At 40.9% G+C, this 18,147-nt stretch overlaps 2 protein-coding genes across 3 annotated transcripts; both read right to left on the bottom strand.

Annotated features, from left to right (window-relative positions):
* Positions 1–2,644: 2,644 nt before the first annotated feature.
* On the bottom strand, positions 2,645–10,824 carry trmo (tRNA methyltransferase O). The gene is made up of 6 exons (XM_015965290.3): positions 10,589–10,824; positions 10,326–10,465; positions 6,561–6,735; positions 5,916–6,073; positions 3,139–3,687; positions 2,645–3,062 (listed from the first exon to the last, which is right to left on the bottom strand). Exons 1-6 carry the CDS (start codon positions 10,675–10,677, stop codon positions 2,827–2,829), a joined length of 1,347 nt encoding a protein of 448 aa, XP_015820776.1. The 5' UTR covers positions 10,678–10,824; the 3' UTR covers positions 2,645–2,826.
* A 4,973-nt stretch (positions 10,825–15,797) lies between these two features.
* hemgn (hemogen) lies at positions 15,798–17,532 on the bottom strand. Of its 2 annotated transcripts, none has more exons than XM_015965310.3 (4): positions 17,357–17,532; positions 17,172–17,250; positions 16,350–16,840; positions 15,798–16,256 (listed from the first exon to the last, which is right to left on the bottom strand). In XM_015965310.3, the coding sequence occupies exons 1-4, from the start codon at positions 17,517–17,519 to the stop codon at positions 16,150–16,152; spliced, it is 840 nt and encodes a 279-aa protein (XP_015820796.2). In that variant the 5' UTR covers positions 17,520–17,532; the 3' UTR covers positions 15,798–16,149. The 2 variants fall into 2 exon arrangements, with proteins under 2 accessions (XP_015820796.2, XP_015820786.2); XM_015965300.3 differs by having other exon boundaries at positions 17,160–17,250; positions 17,357–17,528.
* Between the last annotated feature and the right edge of the window lie 615 nt (positions 17,533–18,147).

Below are 18,147 nucleotides of genomic sequence, written 5' to 3'. Positions count from 1 at the left end.
TATGCCAATTCTAAATGTAAAGATTGTCTGCGTAAACCTGAACAGGTCCAACCCGGTCTTACTGTGAGACCGGGTTGACGCGTCACGCTTGTGCGTAATCATAGGCGCTTTCTGAGCTGAAGAGGATGTGAGATTCTGGGATTCTCCTCAGACGGCTCCTGGATGCGTCGCCACATTGGAGACAGGAACAAGCACTATTCAGCCAAAGTTTCATAATCAGGGAACATTTTCTAAGTGACAAGTCTCTCTGAGAGACAGGGTTTGGAAAACACTCGCTTCAGTGGGAGGAACCTTCCCGCATGCGCTCTGGTTCTGAGAGCCTGGATTTGTATTCTGAACAGTCTAAACATGTTTTTAAAAGAAACGTGTGACAAAAGTGGCACCTGCTCAGTAAAACCACCAACAGGGTGAAAAATATCAAAATATTGTCGGCAGAGACGGGCTACAACTTCTGGATCCACTTTATATAAATCGTTTTATTGATTATCTTCTTGTGAAAGATAACTTTGACGTACACGAGCGACCAGGTGCGTTGCAAGCTTTTCAAAAGTGTGGGGGATGTTGTCTGTGCCTAAAATAAGTTCATGTTATTCATCTTGTTAGTTTAATTTCCATAATAGCGGAGCAGGTGCGGACAGACGCGTCACGCATGTCTCCGTTTTAAACATGTTTAAACTGTTCAGAATACAAATCCAGGCTCTGTCTCGTTAGATCGGTGTAACTAAAGTTTGTTCTGAATGAAACTTTACATTAAACCATGTTGAAAAGAAAAGGATCCGATTAAATCATTTCCCCTCATTTACAGTCAGGAGTACAGCGCAGTGCACATGGCTCTGGGGTTAATCAGGTTTATTGTTTCTCTTTGCAACAATCTTCACAAGAAGGCAAAACAGTTAAATGGCAGGTTACAGATATTTCCATTAGACTGTTTATTTTGACGGATAAACTCAAGGATGTTGGTTGTTTTGAAAGAATTACCCCGACGCACACTGATGCGCATGGATGAGCTTGGAAAAATGTTCTTTTTATGAAATTATGAAACTTTGGCTGAACAGCGCTTGTTCCCGTCTCTAATATGGAGACGCATGACGCATCCAGTCTGAGGCAGAATAGCCTCTTCAGCTCAGAAAGCTCCTGTAGAGACATTTGATCACGCACAAAGTTTATGTAGAGCAGAAGCGGTCGGGCCACGGCAGGTGAAACGTTCCTAGCCTACATGAAGTGAAACATTAATGTGTTACTGGACATGCTGGTCTGGTTGGTTAGACCAGTGTTTGAAGTGGAAAACACACACACACACACACACACACACACACACACACACACACACACACACACCAATTAAAATAATGCTGATAGCATGGACTAGAAGACAGGTGATGGTTTTATTTAAATGATGATCAGGCTGATGTAAAATGTAATCTCCATCCACATCCAGACAGAATTATCCTCTATTCTTTCTCTATTTGCTCTGCTCTTGTCTGGACTGATGTAGCTGACGGTGCGCACGGCGCGCCTAACGGCTGTGGTGCACATTTTACGCATTTGGAGAGGTGGGCTGGATCCTTTGCTTTCACTGGAAGATGGTCCACTTAACGCGCGGGTGTAGACTACATATTAATGACAAATGAATGAAAATTAAATTGGGAGTTTTTACTTCATATTTTAGAAATGAAAATGACGGGGGGAACACATTTATGACGTCTTTTTAAACTAAATTTTCTAGCGCGACCTGCCTGCTTCACTTAAGTCACTGCTTATTAAGGTCCGTCCAAAATTACCGTGGCCCACCCAAAAATGAAAACCTGGCACCGCGCCTGTTATAAACCTCTGCAAATTGTTGTTCTTCACTTTATCAAACTCAGACTTTGTACAGCTAAATTCAAGATGTAAAATTATGAATTCAGTCGAGCTCTTCCGTCCCTCCCTCTCCTGCTCTCTGGAAACACGACATCGGCTGTCAGAAGCGGGAGGTGAAGAAGGAGATGAGGCAAACAGAGTGAGTGTGACGTAAAGAAACCAGACTGGTGTGGAGGTGAGCAAAACAGCTGGAAAAGTGTGGGTGTTGAATCCCCCACGGGTGCGATGTCCATGCGAGCGACCGATACCTGCTGCTGTCACCTGGTTGTGAGCAGCCCTCTGCTGTCTGAGGGTAGGCCCCGCCCACAACGCCGCGACTGCTGCGGTGTTTTCTTTACTGTGGGAAACGGGTAATAATGGCTCTTTGATGGGAACAGGTTACCGACCCCTGGTATAAGATCTGAGCTGGTAAAACAAAAATCCTCATCAGCAGGCTTTTTTGAAAGTGGGGGGGACACAGCTGCCAATCACAAATTTTGCCGGGGACATGTCCCCGGCGTCCCCGGTTAAAATGACGCCTATGCTGTGTTTAGATGGATGCTTAATTCATTTTTTTTTCCTAGGCTTGTTTCAACCAGGAACCATTGGGGCAGCCCTCTCAGCATGGAACACAGATGTTTTGGGTTTTTGTCTTACAGGGGATTATGAATAAAGAATGAGTGAGTGAGTGACTGATTGCACACTTGACATCCCTCAATCGAGCTGACAGAAGTATAAAACAGCCTTAAGCCTACTCTGCTGAAAGGGCAAAAAAATAAATAAATGAATGGAGAGGAATTCCACTTTCCATTTGTATCTTTTTATAACAAACATTACACACATGTTCAAATTTATAATAAACATCAATCCAGTTTCATGAAAATGTGGCAAGGAAAAAATAAATTTCACAAAATAATTTTATTAGTTAAACTCACGTAATAAAACTGCATTCTTTAATGTCCGAGGAACAAGAGATGATTTTATCATTCATACAGTCACATCACGCTGGCCTACCGGTCTCACCTGCAGTACCTCAACAAAACCGTGTCCAAACCAGCAGGTGATGTCTGCTGTGTCAATGGTGAAGAAGAAGAGTTTGTCTCTGCAGCGAGTTCTCCTGTACACTGACCTGGGGTCTGCTGACAACACCCCCCTGATGGCAGCAACTGCCTCATCTGAACTGTGCAGAAACTTAAACCTGGGTCTTCCATCTTCACGAAGTTCTGGATGAGAGAAAAATATTGGTGTAACAGAAACAATAGCACCCTCTTGTGGAGAAAAACAACAGTGTTGTCATACCTGACAGGTGTGCAGGGAGGAATTGTGCCAGCTGCTCCTCAGCATGTGGAGTGAAGCGCACATCCAGGCAGGAAACAGGAGGATCTCTGATCCAGCTGGCGATGGCTGCACGGTCCTGTTCTCCATAACAGAGATTGTCTGAGGTCCGCGATGATCGTTTAGCGTTTTTACACTCAGAAACTTGCTTTTTGCATTTAGAATCATGGTGTGACATATCATCCTGGGCCACAAAGGTCTTCACCTCCTCCAGGACTCTGCAAAGTTCACTGGCTGAATTAGTAAAAGAAACGTCTGTTTCAGATTGGTTTTGGAGACGGAGACTCCTTCCGTCACCAACAACGTTTCTGTCCTCGTCATCTTCTTTGTCAGAATCCTCATTGAGGTCTAAGACGTTGGTCTCCTTGTTCAAAGGCTCTGTCTGAGAGTCAGACGGTTGTGGGTTTGGGTTGATCCGCACCTCGGGGGAGTCATACTCAGGGATGAAGGGTTTGATGTCCAGGACCGGCGTGCCGTCAATCATGTCGATGTCTGAGAGGTGTAACGTGTCACCTGAAAACAAAATCATCAAACAGGCTTCAGTGTTTCTAAGATGATATAATCAACTTCCTAGCTAAGGTTAAACCAGACAACAAAACATTTAGATGACATGAGGGTAACCAAGTAGTCTTGGTTTGGACAAAGGAATCAAGCATCTCTGCTCTTTAAGTTGACAGGGACACTAATTTTTAGTCTGGAAGTACCATCATACAAAATTAAGGCTGTATGTACAACATCTTAAAGCATACTATACATACACATACAGGATGTGAAACATACGGTAATCTAAACTTTAAAGACAAGTTCACTTGTCTCTTCAACATATTAGCAGTGTTCCCTAGTATAAGGGAGTTCCTTTCTGTGGTAAAACAGCTCTGGTGTTCCCGTTTCAGAAGCTAGAAGTTAGCTGAAGGAAAGGGAGACAGAAAACAGCAAGATAAGGAGTCTTATTTCCTGATATTTTGACATCTCACCTCTGATTGGCCAAAAGCACTGTGACTCTGCCAACGACTCTGTTTGCTTTGCAACTTTGATGTTTTATCTCCACAAATAACACAAGCCTGAAGGAGTTCTGCTGTGTGGTGGAGTCGCTAATGCTAACAGTTAGCTGCTACTAGCCGAGATGTTCTCTGCCGGTGTCGGTGCAAAATCAGCTCGGGGTCCTTCGAGTGCCGATGACGTCAAAGTACGGCAAACCCACTCGGACAAAATACACTACACATCTATACTGTTGGAAAGAATTTAGCAGTTTCGTTATTAAAATAATGTTTCTTAAGACGTAAGTTTGTGTTTATAATTGTATTTGTAAAATAAAACACTATTTTATTCATAATGTTGAACTCCTCTTTGAGCACATCCCTTGAAGAATCATAGGTCTTAGCAACACCTGTGAAATTGTATTTGCAGGAAAGAAGTGTGTCCCGTTTATTGAAGTATTTTCTGTTTAGAGTTTTTGACATCTTGTCCATGCGTAGTTAGCTGCTAGCCAAAACTCTGGAGTTTAAAGTTTTCTGGCTTTAATAAAATACCTGCCTGTACTTATTTGATTGATGGTAGTTTTACTTTCTATTAAGACTCCAAATGTAATTATTTGGCATGTTTCTAATTCATAATTTGTAATAATGTAATCATGATATTAGCATTAGCATTCCTATGGGTTTTTCCACGTATATTAGCATTGCGCTAACCACTCGCTGCCAAATTGCAGCCTTTGCGATTAGAAAATCTCCTTTTGTCACATCGCAATTTAATTGCACATGCAGTTAATCGTTCAGCCCTAATATACATGCAGCTCTATGCTAAAAGTGTATTTTCAAAGAGGTAATGATGGATTTCTTTGTAAAAGTTGTCCATCTTTCCAACAGAAAAATTTGCCTGGACCAACGTAACGTGATAACATCGTAACGTGATTACGTAATTCCGTAAGGTTCATGTTCAGCTAATCAACTACTTAGATGTCATCGGCAGTCGACGGACCCCGAGCCAATTTTGCACCCGAGCAGATCTTGTACCGACAATGTTTCCTGGACGCTAATCCAACAACAGCCTTCCCCGTCACGAGCCAAGATAGGTGAGTGCATAAACGCTAATTTTCAGTGTGACATAGATTTGTCAGGCTTTTCTAATCCGAGCGTTTCCTCGTCTGTTTTCTATCGGCAGCTAATGCAGGAAATTGGGGTAGAAGTTAGGGATGTCCCGATACAACTTTTTCATTTTCGATACAATGCCGATATTGCAGTCTTCAGTATTGATCGATACCGATATCAATCCGATACAATATCAGCTCAAATCATACATACTTTTACCTATTTCGTAGTGTGGAATGTATGAAAGGCTTCATCAAGTGATATTACTCAATCGGAGAACAGGAGAAAATAACAGTAAGTATGAAAAAAATGAAATATTTTTTAACCATTGGTTGCAAAACTGTGAACCTTGATGGGCTGCTTATATCGGAGATTTTTGATGCAGTCCGATATAATCCGATGCCGTGTTTTTGGGCCGATATCGAATTACTTCTGATACTGATGTTGGAATGGGACATCCCTAGTAGAAGACTACTCTCACATTTAGCCTCTAAAACAAAGAGTGACAAATTTCAGAAATAGCAAGAAGAAAATGGTTTCTCAGTGAATTTGGTCATCAATCTAATATTAATAAAGATTTTGGAGGGCCTTCATACATAAACACAGTCAAGATGCTTATCTTTTAAATAAAAAAGCAGATTTCATGAAACCCACCTTCGATTTTATCCAGCCTGGCCAGAGTCAGCCCCACAGCGTTGGGTCTGTGCGGACTGCGTGTCGAGTACACGCCAACTCGCTGACCATTTAGTCTGGGAGGCTTCACTTTGGCTTTGTAGCTCAGGTGGCCATTTTTGTGAAAGAGAAAAATTATCCTGCAAAAATTACAAACAGAAAATTATAAAAATATTAGTAACATCTACACAGAAAGATGGGATTGTGTGTATCCAAAGTTATAGTATAGGGGTTATTATGCATTATTTGGGCTACTTGAAACAATTTGGCCTTTTTCCCTTCATTCACTTGAGGTAAACAGAGTGAAAAAACAAGAATTTATCATTATTTCTACTCATTTTCTGGTTTCAGAGATGACTGGCCCTGTTTTGATCTCATCATAAGCTCAGTGAGACAAATCCAGATCTAAATCAACCAGTTATTTATTTTATTGGACTGATCATGTCTGACTGAAGTGTCTGGGCTTTTGGATTTGTTTTAGCAGAACAGGAAGCTATTTTCTATTTGTTGTTCGATCACAGCGAACTCCATATGCAGAATTTTCCCATCATGTAGAATTATCTATTTTATTTTATTTTATTTCACATTTGACACTTGCACATCACATGCTGAGCACCAACAACCTACCAAACGTGTGAGTACCGATCCAGACCCAACAAAGCATGCTCGGGGTTGTTGAAGACGCTCCGCTGGATTCTGAGTTCTGCCCGGGAAGGGCTGCAGATGTTGGGCTGCCTGGGGGTCCCGTTCTTCACAGAAAAACAGGAAATGATGAAACCGATCGGCGTTGTCTGGATGCTTCCTGAAACACAAAACGATAACCAACAATGACTTCATTTGAAAAAAATTGGAATTTAACTCTATCATGTATCACATTTTCCAAAACATTTTACATTTTAGCATTTCATTCCTATTCCTACATTCAAAATAACACATTCACACAGTTTTGGGATCTATCTGATAGGCTTTGTGTGTGTGTGTGCAGTGTTTCCCCTAGGAATTTTTCCAGCTGTGGTGGTGGTGGTGTTGGCGGTGGGAGGGAGGGGGGGGGGGTGTAACAGTAATTTCTGTTTTAAACTCTCAGTGACACACTTTGCAGGGTGGATTTGGCATTTAATTTTTCTTGGCGTCTGGAAAAACATCTTCTTTTGCCCCCTTTATTTGACTCTCTGCCCCCTTTATTTTGGTCCAAGATCATTACTGGGCTGGCCCTAATAAAAACGTGCTACACCCCTGCTTAGTAGACTTAATGAAGTATTTTTAAGCCAGTATAAAAATGACTGAAACACAAATTTACATATTTGGCATTATTGACCAATATTTTTGATTTGATTTATTTGTTAAGAACATCAAGATGCATTACAGTGAACATTATAAGCTGGGCGGACACTGTGCGACTTTTTCACTCGTAACACTCAGCTTCAGCTCAAACTGTACGACTTTAGCGCAGGGTAGATCTCACGAGTCATGTGCTCACACTGTACGTCTGGTAGCAACACGTCGGACCTAAAATATGCTAAAAATAGCAGTTTTTACACAACACGTCAGAATTTTTTGTCTTGTTTTGCCTGTTGTCCTTCGGTAGTGCTGCAGGAGGACATACAGGGATTTATGGGGGTTGGATGAGGAAACGAAATAAAGAAAGTAAATCTGTGTTTTGTGATCAGTTTAATTTGACATGAACACGACAAACACGCTTTCTTGACCATCTTTGTGAGTAAAAAAAAACGTGTAGAAATAAAAACGAACAGCGTGTGTTATTAGGGAAATAGCGGGCGAGCGGTGTTGATGCAGGATTGCGAATGCGCCGTGAGCGGTTCTGATACTTTTTGGGTCGCAGCCGCTCGCTGCTCCGCTTCAACCCTCATGAGGAACGAGATAAATATTAAACACTCCAGAAGTCCGTGCGAGCTCACGATTGCTGATCGGTAGCTGGTCACGTGGTGTTAATCGCCTCTCGTAACCCCCTGTACACAGGGCCAGATTAAGACTTCGTTGTACCCTGGGCAACAATATTCAAGGGCCCCATCATCACGACCCAAGGATCACCATAATATGGTCACATACAGAATATTTTACTGTAATATGCAGTAAATATACTCAATACTTGAATGCCTGACATCACGTAACCCGCTCAGGGTAACCTTTGACCCACCTTGTGTGGACTGACCAATGAGGAGAGGGTCTTAACTTGAGGCCCTCTCTTCATTGGTCAGTCTGCAAGAGACTGACTCTCAACTGACGTTCAAAGTCGTAGGCAGCGAAGCGTCTCTGTGCAGCGCAAAAGCCCGGGTGGACAGCTTGTTTAGTACAGGGTGACCATATTTCCATTTCCAAACAAGAGGACAGGGAATCTGTGCCTATGATGTCACACTATGGCAACGCCACACAAACCACGCTGGGACCCATTTGTTTTTGAACTAAATTAATATCAGATTCTGCCAATAAAAGGGCTCTAAAACAATTCATATGTAAATATTTAGCATATTTATTGCTAAATCTCATTTTTCTGCTTTAGTGCTGCAACAAGGTTTTATTAATAAGAAATTATTATACCTTTTGTTTTACTTCAGCATCGGTAAGCTTCCTGTGCACAGATTATTAAGGATGCTTGTTTCAGCTGTGAGATTAGATGATAGGATCAATGAGAAAATAAGTTGTTACAGACTCCATGGAAACTTTCAGAGAATCCACAAATAGTGGCTTTCACATGGTTTTGTTACTTTTTGCAAGTTTAGAAAAGAAGCAGATGAGACAGCATGTCTGATAATTTAGTTTTTCATCTGATAATATTAGAACATGTCAGTAATGTCTGAGGAGCTTTTATAAACACTGTTTAACTAACACTACTGGAGAGGGTATGAATTACACAGAGGCTTCTGGGGAGCCCAGTTATGGGGTGGTGGGGGGAGGGTCATTTTCCCTTGGCCCCCAAAATGTCTTGAAACGACCCTGGGTGTGTGACTGAGTTTTGAAGGTGATTTGAATTGTATCAGATGTGTAAATATGACATGTGTATAACTTATTGTTTTATACAGGTAAAAACGTGTAGTGGAGACCTACATTTTACTTTTCCACACTTAGTTTTGTTTTCTTGTTTTTATTGAACTATTTCCTGTCCTGTCTGTCTCTCATCTTCCTGCATCTCCTCTAAACTCTCCAGAAAAAAACTGCTGCCAGGATTCTTACTTTTTCACCTCATCAGTTACTTTTGAGCAGATCAAAGGGATCTCCTGACCGCAAAGCGGAGAGCGTTTCGATGCTGCGTCAGTGAGGTGAAATCACCGCAGCACCGCGCAGCACAGGTGATGAGCTGCGCAGCAGCAGAGCGCTTCAGGCACAAATAAGACAGAAAATAGAGAATATGTGCGGACATGAACGATCGTGTGCTAATTATAGTTTTTTGGTTGCGCCACTTTGAGAATGGACCGTGCGCTGGAAGCAGCTGCCTGGAGCGCTGCGCAAGAACGCGCTGTGCCGCTCTCTGTGCTCTCTGCTCAGAAGAGTCCATAAGTGATGTAATATAGATAGAAAACTTGTTTCCGGCTCCCCTGGATGTGTAGGATATACAGCTCCCCCATAATTCGATCCCTGCTCCTGGATGAAAAGCCGGACATTTTCATCAATACGACCGCGGACCCCCAGTCCGGACGCCCGGACAGAGAGTGAAAAGTGGACATGTCCGGGGAAAACCGGACATACGGTCACCCTAGTTTAATATAATGCGGGAGATTACAGACATGCCTACAGTATTTTGCTCGTGCGCTTGCTGCCCTGGGCGAGTTCGTGGGCCCTGGGCAATTGCCCAGTTGCCCATATGGTTAAGTGAAAAAGGCACAGTGCACGCCCGGCTTACTGTCTGTGTGTGTGCGTTGATGACTGGACCGAGCTGACGGAGCTCCCAGCTGCAGTTTTGCATGTAGGGAGGGGCGGGCGCTCTATCGGACTGGCCAATCACAGAGCGTGAAGACAGTCAGTTACCCAATGAGAATTTCATTCAGCACGATTACAGATATTTCCGAGTTTTACACTCGTTTCATGCTCGTATTCGTCAAAAATGCTTTATCCGTACGCTCATAGCTGTAACCACCCTGCCGTGCCTCCTCCTCCTTGCTACCTGCCGGCTGTGATCACAAGCAACAACACAGTAGTTCCTGCTGCTTCTTCGGGAAACGGCGCAAAAAAAACATCAATAAAACTTGGGATGTTGTAGGCGTGGCGGTGGTATTTCAGCCGTGGCGGCTCGCCACAGCTATGTAAGGGAAACTGTGTGTGTGTGTGTGTGTGTTGTGTGTGTGTGTGTGTGTGTGTGTGTGTGTGTGTGTGTGTGTGTGTGTGTGTGTGTGTGTGTGTGTGTGTGTGTGTGTGTGTGTGTGTGTGTGTGTTAAAAACCTTGTTCTAAAGCAACATGTGCTGATGATGAAGGTGGTGAAGGTCTCGGTTCCTCTTCACAAGAGCCAGCCTTTGACACAACAGCCTGAACAGCTGCCAGCTGTTTCCGGTGAGCTCTGACAGAACTGTCCAACATCTGCCTGTTACAAAATTTAAAAAAATGGAGATGTTAAATATTTAACTTTAAAATGTCTGCGAGGAAATATAGAATACGTACAAATAATATGAACCGTTTTAATGAGAGGCAGGTGGTGCTTACTTACCTCAGATTTTTTATTTCTGTTCTCATGACAGAAACCTGCTGATTCAGCTTAGTAATGTTCTCACCGCAACACTCACACTGGGGACTCATTTTACTCGATGAAAGAATAAAAATACCAGAAATTAGCTCCGACTCGGTTAGCGTTTGGCTGCCGGTGCGACCCAGAAGTAACGTGGGTTTCTCAAGGCGGTGTCGGTACCGGTCGGTACAGGATCTGCTCGGGGTCCAGCGCCCGCTGATGACGTCACATTACTGCAAATCTACTCGGCGTTTTGGAAAGACGTCAGCAGTTTTGTCAATAAATTCTTGTTTGTTAACACCTAAATGTTTTCTTTATAATTGTAGTTTGTTAATAAAACACCATATTATCTTTGTTTTGTAAAGAATGTGAAACTGCATAAAACCAACATGGGACTGACAAAAATACAACAGTTCTTATATGTGAAGCATCTGTATGTATTAATGTGGAGTTGGTCTGTATATTTCCTTAGTTGGTATCTAAATACATTCTTTGATTCAAAATATTGTTTGGTGTCTTTCAATAAAGTTCTTATATTTTATTTTGCCCCATTTCATCAACATCAAGAGCTTTGAGGGTCACCGTTTACCATTTGCTTATATTTTACTTTTCCTTTGGAAATTCAAAGGACCCAGAGCCGATCCTGCACCCGAGCAGATCCTGTACCGACCGCGCGTCTGTTCTGGGTTTTGTCCCCTAATACATTCTGGCAGAATCTTTGCATATTTATCTCAGAAAAAATATATGTAGACTTTAATCTGTATTGGAAGTATGTATTATTTGGTATCCACAAAAACCAAAACGAATTCAACTCTGACATTAGATTTATAATTAACTTGCTTTTATTTAAGGCTAATTTTTTTATTCATTAATCTTGATATTTAGAAACGTGTCCCTTGTTTTATGCATATGCCTGTGAACTTACACAAAATATTGTTTCAATCTCGAAGTCTATTAACCCTAAAGCTTAAAAAAACTATAACTATCTGTGAAAAAATGAAAATCTTTCAACCAAATTGCCCCTTGGTTTAACGCGTGTATTTTCGTTTCTCCCCTAGCGTATTTTTAATGTATTTATTTATGTAGTTTTTGTATATGTATTTGTTGCTATTCTTATCTTGACTATGTTCTACCTTGTTGTTTGTACAAAAAGTACACGGTATCCAATAATTGTTCTCTGAATTGTACATAATCTGGATTGGATTGTACGAATCTTTCAATAAAGAAAAAAAAATCCTGTACCGACCATAGACTGTTGTACATACCGACAGCGGAAGAATTATTGTTGGCCAACCAGAACTTTCGATGTGACAACAAGCTCGTCTGAGGGAAGTCTCTAAAATGTGTTTGTCATATCTGCTATATGAGGTCGTCTGATAGTTGTTTTTAACTTTCAGTAAACACAAAATCAAGCATTTGAAGCAAAATTAACAAACTATTCTTTTCTGGAATCGCAAGCAGCGCATGTATAATTCTAACAGTAATTTTGTAACTTTGTAAAACTATGTCCCTCTTGTCCTTCTCCTTAACATTACCAACCGAACAAAAGCAATGATTGGGATTTTGTCTTCCAGCTTTACTGAGATAAGGAGGCTAAAAATATTCCCTTTAAAATTGTTTAACCAAACTAAAGTGTAGTTCCAGATTGTCCCCACAGGTGGACGCCAACTCCCCATCTCACCATCTCTTCTAAATTGAGTGTAGTTCCTGCTTATCGCCACTGGAGGGCACAAATCCTGTCCACATTCAAAATAATTTAAAGGAGCATTAAGCTTGGTTTATGCTTGACGCATTTACTTTCCGCTTGGTGATGCGGCTCACGGATGGAACGCGCTTCACAACTCGCAGCGTTTATGTTTCATGCGGCTTGTCTCTGCGGTGAGCCAATATTCTCCCAAACTGAACAGGGCAGGATGGAGCTCTATGGCATGCATCCAACACTACACCATAGTAGAAGTAGAAATTACTGTTGTTTACAACATGGCATTTCAGCATTTTTTAACAGCGTCCTCGTCTTTTCCGACAGTGCAAGCTATTTCTCTCTAAGAATTATTAACGACATGCTGATCACGGTGATCTTTGAGAGCTGACTCATACAAATGTCTGTATTTACGAACCTCTGCCATACTAGTTCTTGCCGGTCCGCCATGTTTTTCCACGTCCGACCTTCCGCGTGGTTAGAAAATTTCCTAGGTGTGCGTTGCGGAAATTTTGGGCCGTGCGGAGGCGCGGTGGAGGGGCGTGGTTGTTAAAATGACGCAAATTGACGCAACTTTTCCACGCGGAGCCGTGCGGACCTCGCGGACGCGTCAAGCATAAACCAACCTTTACGCTGAAATAAAGTAAAAATTACATCCTGTGGTGAAAGTGGTTACTGCAACCACTTTAAACAACTCTGGAGCTTTTTGCTGGTTGTCGTCAAATTACATTATTGGTGCTGCAGTATTAGCTTGCAGGAGACACGACAACCCCACACTCACTGATGGTAAACAGTAGTTAGGTCCTTCCATCCATTTGTTTTGAAAGGAGGAAAATAACAATCCCAGCAGCCAGCAGGATCTGAAATATGTCTCAGTAGAACCTCTCTTCCAAAATGACTGAAACATTAGACTCTTTTGGGATTTTCTCACTGTAAAATTCTCACTATATTTTTACATATTGCACCTTTAATTGAAATGTTTGTAGTGCTGTAGCAAGCTGGGTTTAGCACTTAGACTCCACACTACCATTGTATTTAACACTATTAAACAAATATGATTTTGATTGTGTTTTTAGCTAAATACTAAGACAAAAAGACTGCTAGCGTGATTTGCCCGGTTGCTAATACCACAAATGCAGTAGCCTTTTATTTTGAAGGAATTTACAAGACGTCTTTCTACAAAGTGACCTTTGTAAATTCTTTATTCTAAGGAAAAGTAAATTGTATCAATTGTAAAAAGATGTTTTTTTTCTTTTGTTGTTTTTTTCCATATAATTTGGTGGGTTTTGGTGACTTGTACCATTTTGTTTGTTTTAATGTAGGTTTTGTGTTAGATTTAGTAAACAAGTAAAAATTACTTGCATAAAGGGGTAGGGATATATAAGTTTCCACTTCAGCCTACTCCTTTTCAAACACAGAAGAAGGGATGATATGTATTTTTTCTGTTTGTGGTATTTTTAAAAAATATGTATGTTTTCTTTGTTTGAAATAAACTAAACTAATAATAATAATAATAAATAAAACAATGTTCCCTCTCCTCCTCCTTGTTGTCTCATCCTCCTTATTATTCTTGGTCCCAAGTGGACAAAAACACTTCATTGAGATAAGGAAGCTACAACGAACCTAAGTGTGGTTCTGGCTTGTCGCCACTGGAAGGCGTTTTTAGCCCTTTCATTAATAAAAAGTCAGTTATAAACTATCTGGGTTTGGTTTTTTGTCTCCACTCAACCATTTGACTCCACACTGCCATTGTATTTAACACGGTTACATAAATACTATTTCAAATGTGTTGTTTTTTTCTAAATAATAAAAGAAAAATAAACTAAATGTGTTTATCATATCTGCTATATGGAGTCATCTAATAGCTGTTTAACTGTCAGTACACACAAAATCACGTGGAAGAAGCTAAATAACATTCATTTCTGGAATCGCAAGGAGCACATGCATATTTCTAATTCCAGGGAGAACAGAGATGAATTTGTTAAATTAAAAATAAAAACTACAGAAGAAGTTAAAGTAGAAACTTTAGTTTTGTATAAACTTTATTGGATGTTTGTAGAAATAAAACAGTGTAGGTTGAGAAGAAGTTAAATTAAATGTAAGAGAGTACATTTTACTGACAAAGCTAAAAAAGAGAGCTGTACAACATAGACTAATTAATATTTAACTCATAATTAGTATTTAATAAAACATTAAAAACCACAATAAAAGCACGATACAAAGCCTGTTCAACTGGTGTGATTAAAAGACGCATTTTATAGAAGTCCGATGAGAAAAAAATAATGCCAAAATATGAAAAGAAAATAATAATTGCCTGGAACAGATCTTTGTTGGACTCCACATGTTAGAGCGGAGTCAGACCTTATCTGTCTTGATTCAAGATGACCAATCAGTCAGATGAAAAGAAAACTGGAAACCCTTCAGCCTATTTAACAAGGTCAACAGATTCAAAGGCAGCGCTGAGATCAAGGAAGACCGACACAGAACATTTTTATGCATCAGGATCCATTCAGAGGTCATGAGTGCTGCTTAAGCCAGACTGAAAAGGGTCAGAGGTGTGTAACCTTCTCCACCAGGATCTGAGCTGGGTGTCTACAAGTAGTACAAGGCAGCTTGTGATTATGACAAATGTTACGAATCAAGCAAGCATTAAGGGTTGATATTTTTGGATCATTTTTCATTCATTTCTGCTTATTTGCTCAGTGATCCTATAGTTAAAACTTAATCCTCTGGAGGCAGGCGTTGCAGATATACAACAGTTAAAACCTACCTACCTGGTTACTCCACATACGTATTTCATGAGCATTTTTTAACTCAGAAGTACCCCTGAAGGACTTAGTTGTTCGTCCTTTGATCAAAACTTATTTTGAGCCTGCGAGGGTTGAAGGGGACACATGCACAACTCTCTTTTTGCATCCTTTTATGCTGCCATGTAGGTCTCTACTGCCTCTATAATCACTCCAAACATGAAAATTATGACAACCAACTTTTTTCTGTCATGGTTTTGTTTTAGGAATTGGGTGCTTAAAACAAACAGTTTCAAAAAGTCTCAGTCTGTGATGTCACAAACGAAGAAAGTAGCACAGAACCACCACTCATGCAGCAGAAAGCTGCTGCCAGAGGAGCAGCGGCTCTACTCTGAGCTCCTCACAGATATTGGAGCTTCTCAGTTTATAGCAGCCTGAGCAGGGGAGGGGTGGGCGTGGCCAGCTCCAGCTTGTTTTCTTAATGTGACAGAACCCTTAAACGGCTCATTCTGGAAGGTGCTGAAATTTTCTAGAAAATAGTGCTGACATTTCTTAATGTGAGAATGATTCTGTGAAAAGAAATTCATGAACATGTTTTTTATAGACCAAAGAACTATTATAACTTAAGAAAAATTCATAATACATCACCTTTAACTTTATCAAAAACAAGTAAAACCAAAGTCTTCTACAGAGTGGGAATTTTATATCTAGTACATGGTACAGAAATAAAAACCATTCTATGATGTGAGCGGTCAATTTTTTAATGTTTTTACAAAATTCACAATAAAAAATATTCTACAATCACAAATTCCTTATAAAGCAAGCGAAATTTGCTGTTTACTAAATGCAATATCCAAAAATGGGAATCCATAAAGCTTTTGCACTGAAGCACAACTCAGAATAAATAACCCTACGGGTTTGGTTTAAACTCATAAGCAAAGCAATGCTTTGACACAATGTGTTTTCTCTCTTTACCTGATAAAAGGCACACAATCCAAAAACCTACATATAACGCATGAGCATGAAGGCATCATCTAGCTTTGCATGTTCTGAACTGAAGCAACAATCTGAAGAGTCGACTCAAGAACAATGTACGATTAGTTTCCGGGGAGGTATTCCTGAGGCAGAGGGGGAGAGGACAGCGTTGGAACTGAGAACATTTTATTTTGTTCAGGCATGTTGATCAAAAGTGTTTTGTTTAAACCTACAAATTAAAGAAAAGATCAACATTAATAGAGGAAGGGTATTGAATTTGGAGTAAATGAGTAAAATACTGCTTTTATTCCTGCATCCATACCTTCATCTGCTCTTGTGTTTTGTGATGAAGAGGTGTCCTCATCGTCATCGTCATCTGGACCCAAGTCTTGGATCAGGACCTGGTCATGTGTCTCCCTGCTTTGTGACTCCGTGTAGAGGATCTCTACCTGGGGAGGAGCTGCAGGTGGGATGAAGTCTTGGGACGGAGCTGAAACGACATCAGGATCGCGGGCCGAAACTGCTGCTGCTGCTGCTGACTTGAAATAAAATGAGCTCTGGACAGACTCAAACTCCGGGGCTGGAGGTGATTGTGGTTCCAAAACCTGAAAGGGTTCTGGATATTTAGATATATGATCTGAGATGACCGCAGCAGGTTCTGGCACCACCGCTACAGCAGGATCCTCCCGAGTCCCAGCTGCCCCATCCTGGGCAGCTGCTAACAGCTCTGCAGGCTCGGTCTTCCTCGGACGCCCTCTCTTCTTTGTCCTGCTCTTGCTCTCAGCTCTTGATCTTTTCTTTTGGCTCTCCTCCCTGAAAGAAGCAGATTGACTCAGTAACGGTAGACACTGGCGCTGAGGTAGGTGACACCTTTGCAAAGCTAAAAGTTCAAAGTCCCTGAGCAGGTTCTGGGCTGTCAATAGGCCCACTAGTCTAGAGCAACCTTTGATTTCCTCATGATTTAAGAAATGATAAGCACCCATGGAGCTGATAGTGTTTAAACCGTGTAAAATGTAAGTGTGTGAGGTCACACACACACACTATTCCATCATTGATTGAGTCTCACATAAAAATAAACAATAAATTTGCTCCAAATGTGCAAACACTGAAGGTGCTGTCTCAACAAATTTACCCCAAAACCCACTGGTTAGTTTCCTTCTCTTCTGCTTCAGCTTTTCTCTTCCTCAGAAGGTCCCTGTCTCTCAGACGGCGGCGGATTCCACCTTAAAAACAGGAAAACACTGTTTAAACGCAGTCAAACACACACCTAAAGGTTTATTTAGTATTTGCACACCTAATTCTGCACATTTAGGCAAAAAACACGGTTACCTTCCTCCTCATTCTGGTTTTCCAGCTCCTGCTTGCTCTCCTCCATTCTGACTGCAGCTATGAATGAACTCAACTGAAGGCGCGCAAGTAGAGAGAAGACAGCAGAAAAACTTTTTGACTGTTGTCTATTCCCACCCTGCAGATGCATTATCTGGTTAACCATTACCAGAGAGCTGGGAGAGTTCTTGCAGCTTTGACCTTATCATATTTGTAAAGCTGGGGGAGTTGGCAGAGTACTGTTAGTACGCTATTTTAAAAAATAGAGACATGTTTGCTAAGGGGCAGTTAGTGCATTAAAAGAAATACATCTAGACTTTTATTCCATCCCTAAACAAAAAATAAAACAAAATAAAAAAATAAAAAACTGGGGGGAAAAGGAGTTTTTAGCTGGTTTTTATGCTTGACTTTAAACTAATTAATTTTCCAATTAGCAATGTGCTGATTTTTAATTTGCATATTCATAATAATAATCACACTTGGGAGTTTAAGCGTGATCCAGAGCTTTGAAACAGCCCAAAACAAAATGAAAATTCCTGTCTTCATTCTACAGTAGGGGCATACCCATCTTATCTCTCAGATGGAGCGATGCTCAGCTGGGGAGTGTTCTCAATCTTCTCACAGCACATTGAGTCTTGATGAGCCTGAGCCACTCAAGTCAGAGAAGAAGGAACCTGTCTAAAACAACACTTAGCTGATGTAAAATGATGGATTTTATTAGTTTTTAAATTCACAGAATCTTGTAGGAGGTGTTTTATGTGTGAGTTTTTGAATTATTATTTTCATAAAACTCA

The sequence above is a fragment of the Nothobranchius furzeri genome, chromosome 4 (assembly GCF_043380555.1).
Source record: "Nothobranchius furzeri strain GRZ-AD chromosome 4, NfurGRZ-RIMD1, whole genome shotgun sequence".
In the NCBI taxonomy this organism is placed as follows: Eukaryota; Metazoa; Chordata; class Actinopteri; order Cyprinodontiformes; family Nothobranchiidae; genus Nothobranchius; species Nothobranchius furzeri.
Note: the sequence above shows the minus strand (reverse complement) of the source record. Positions and strands in the feature narration are given on the sequence as shown.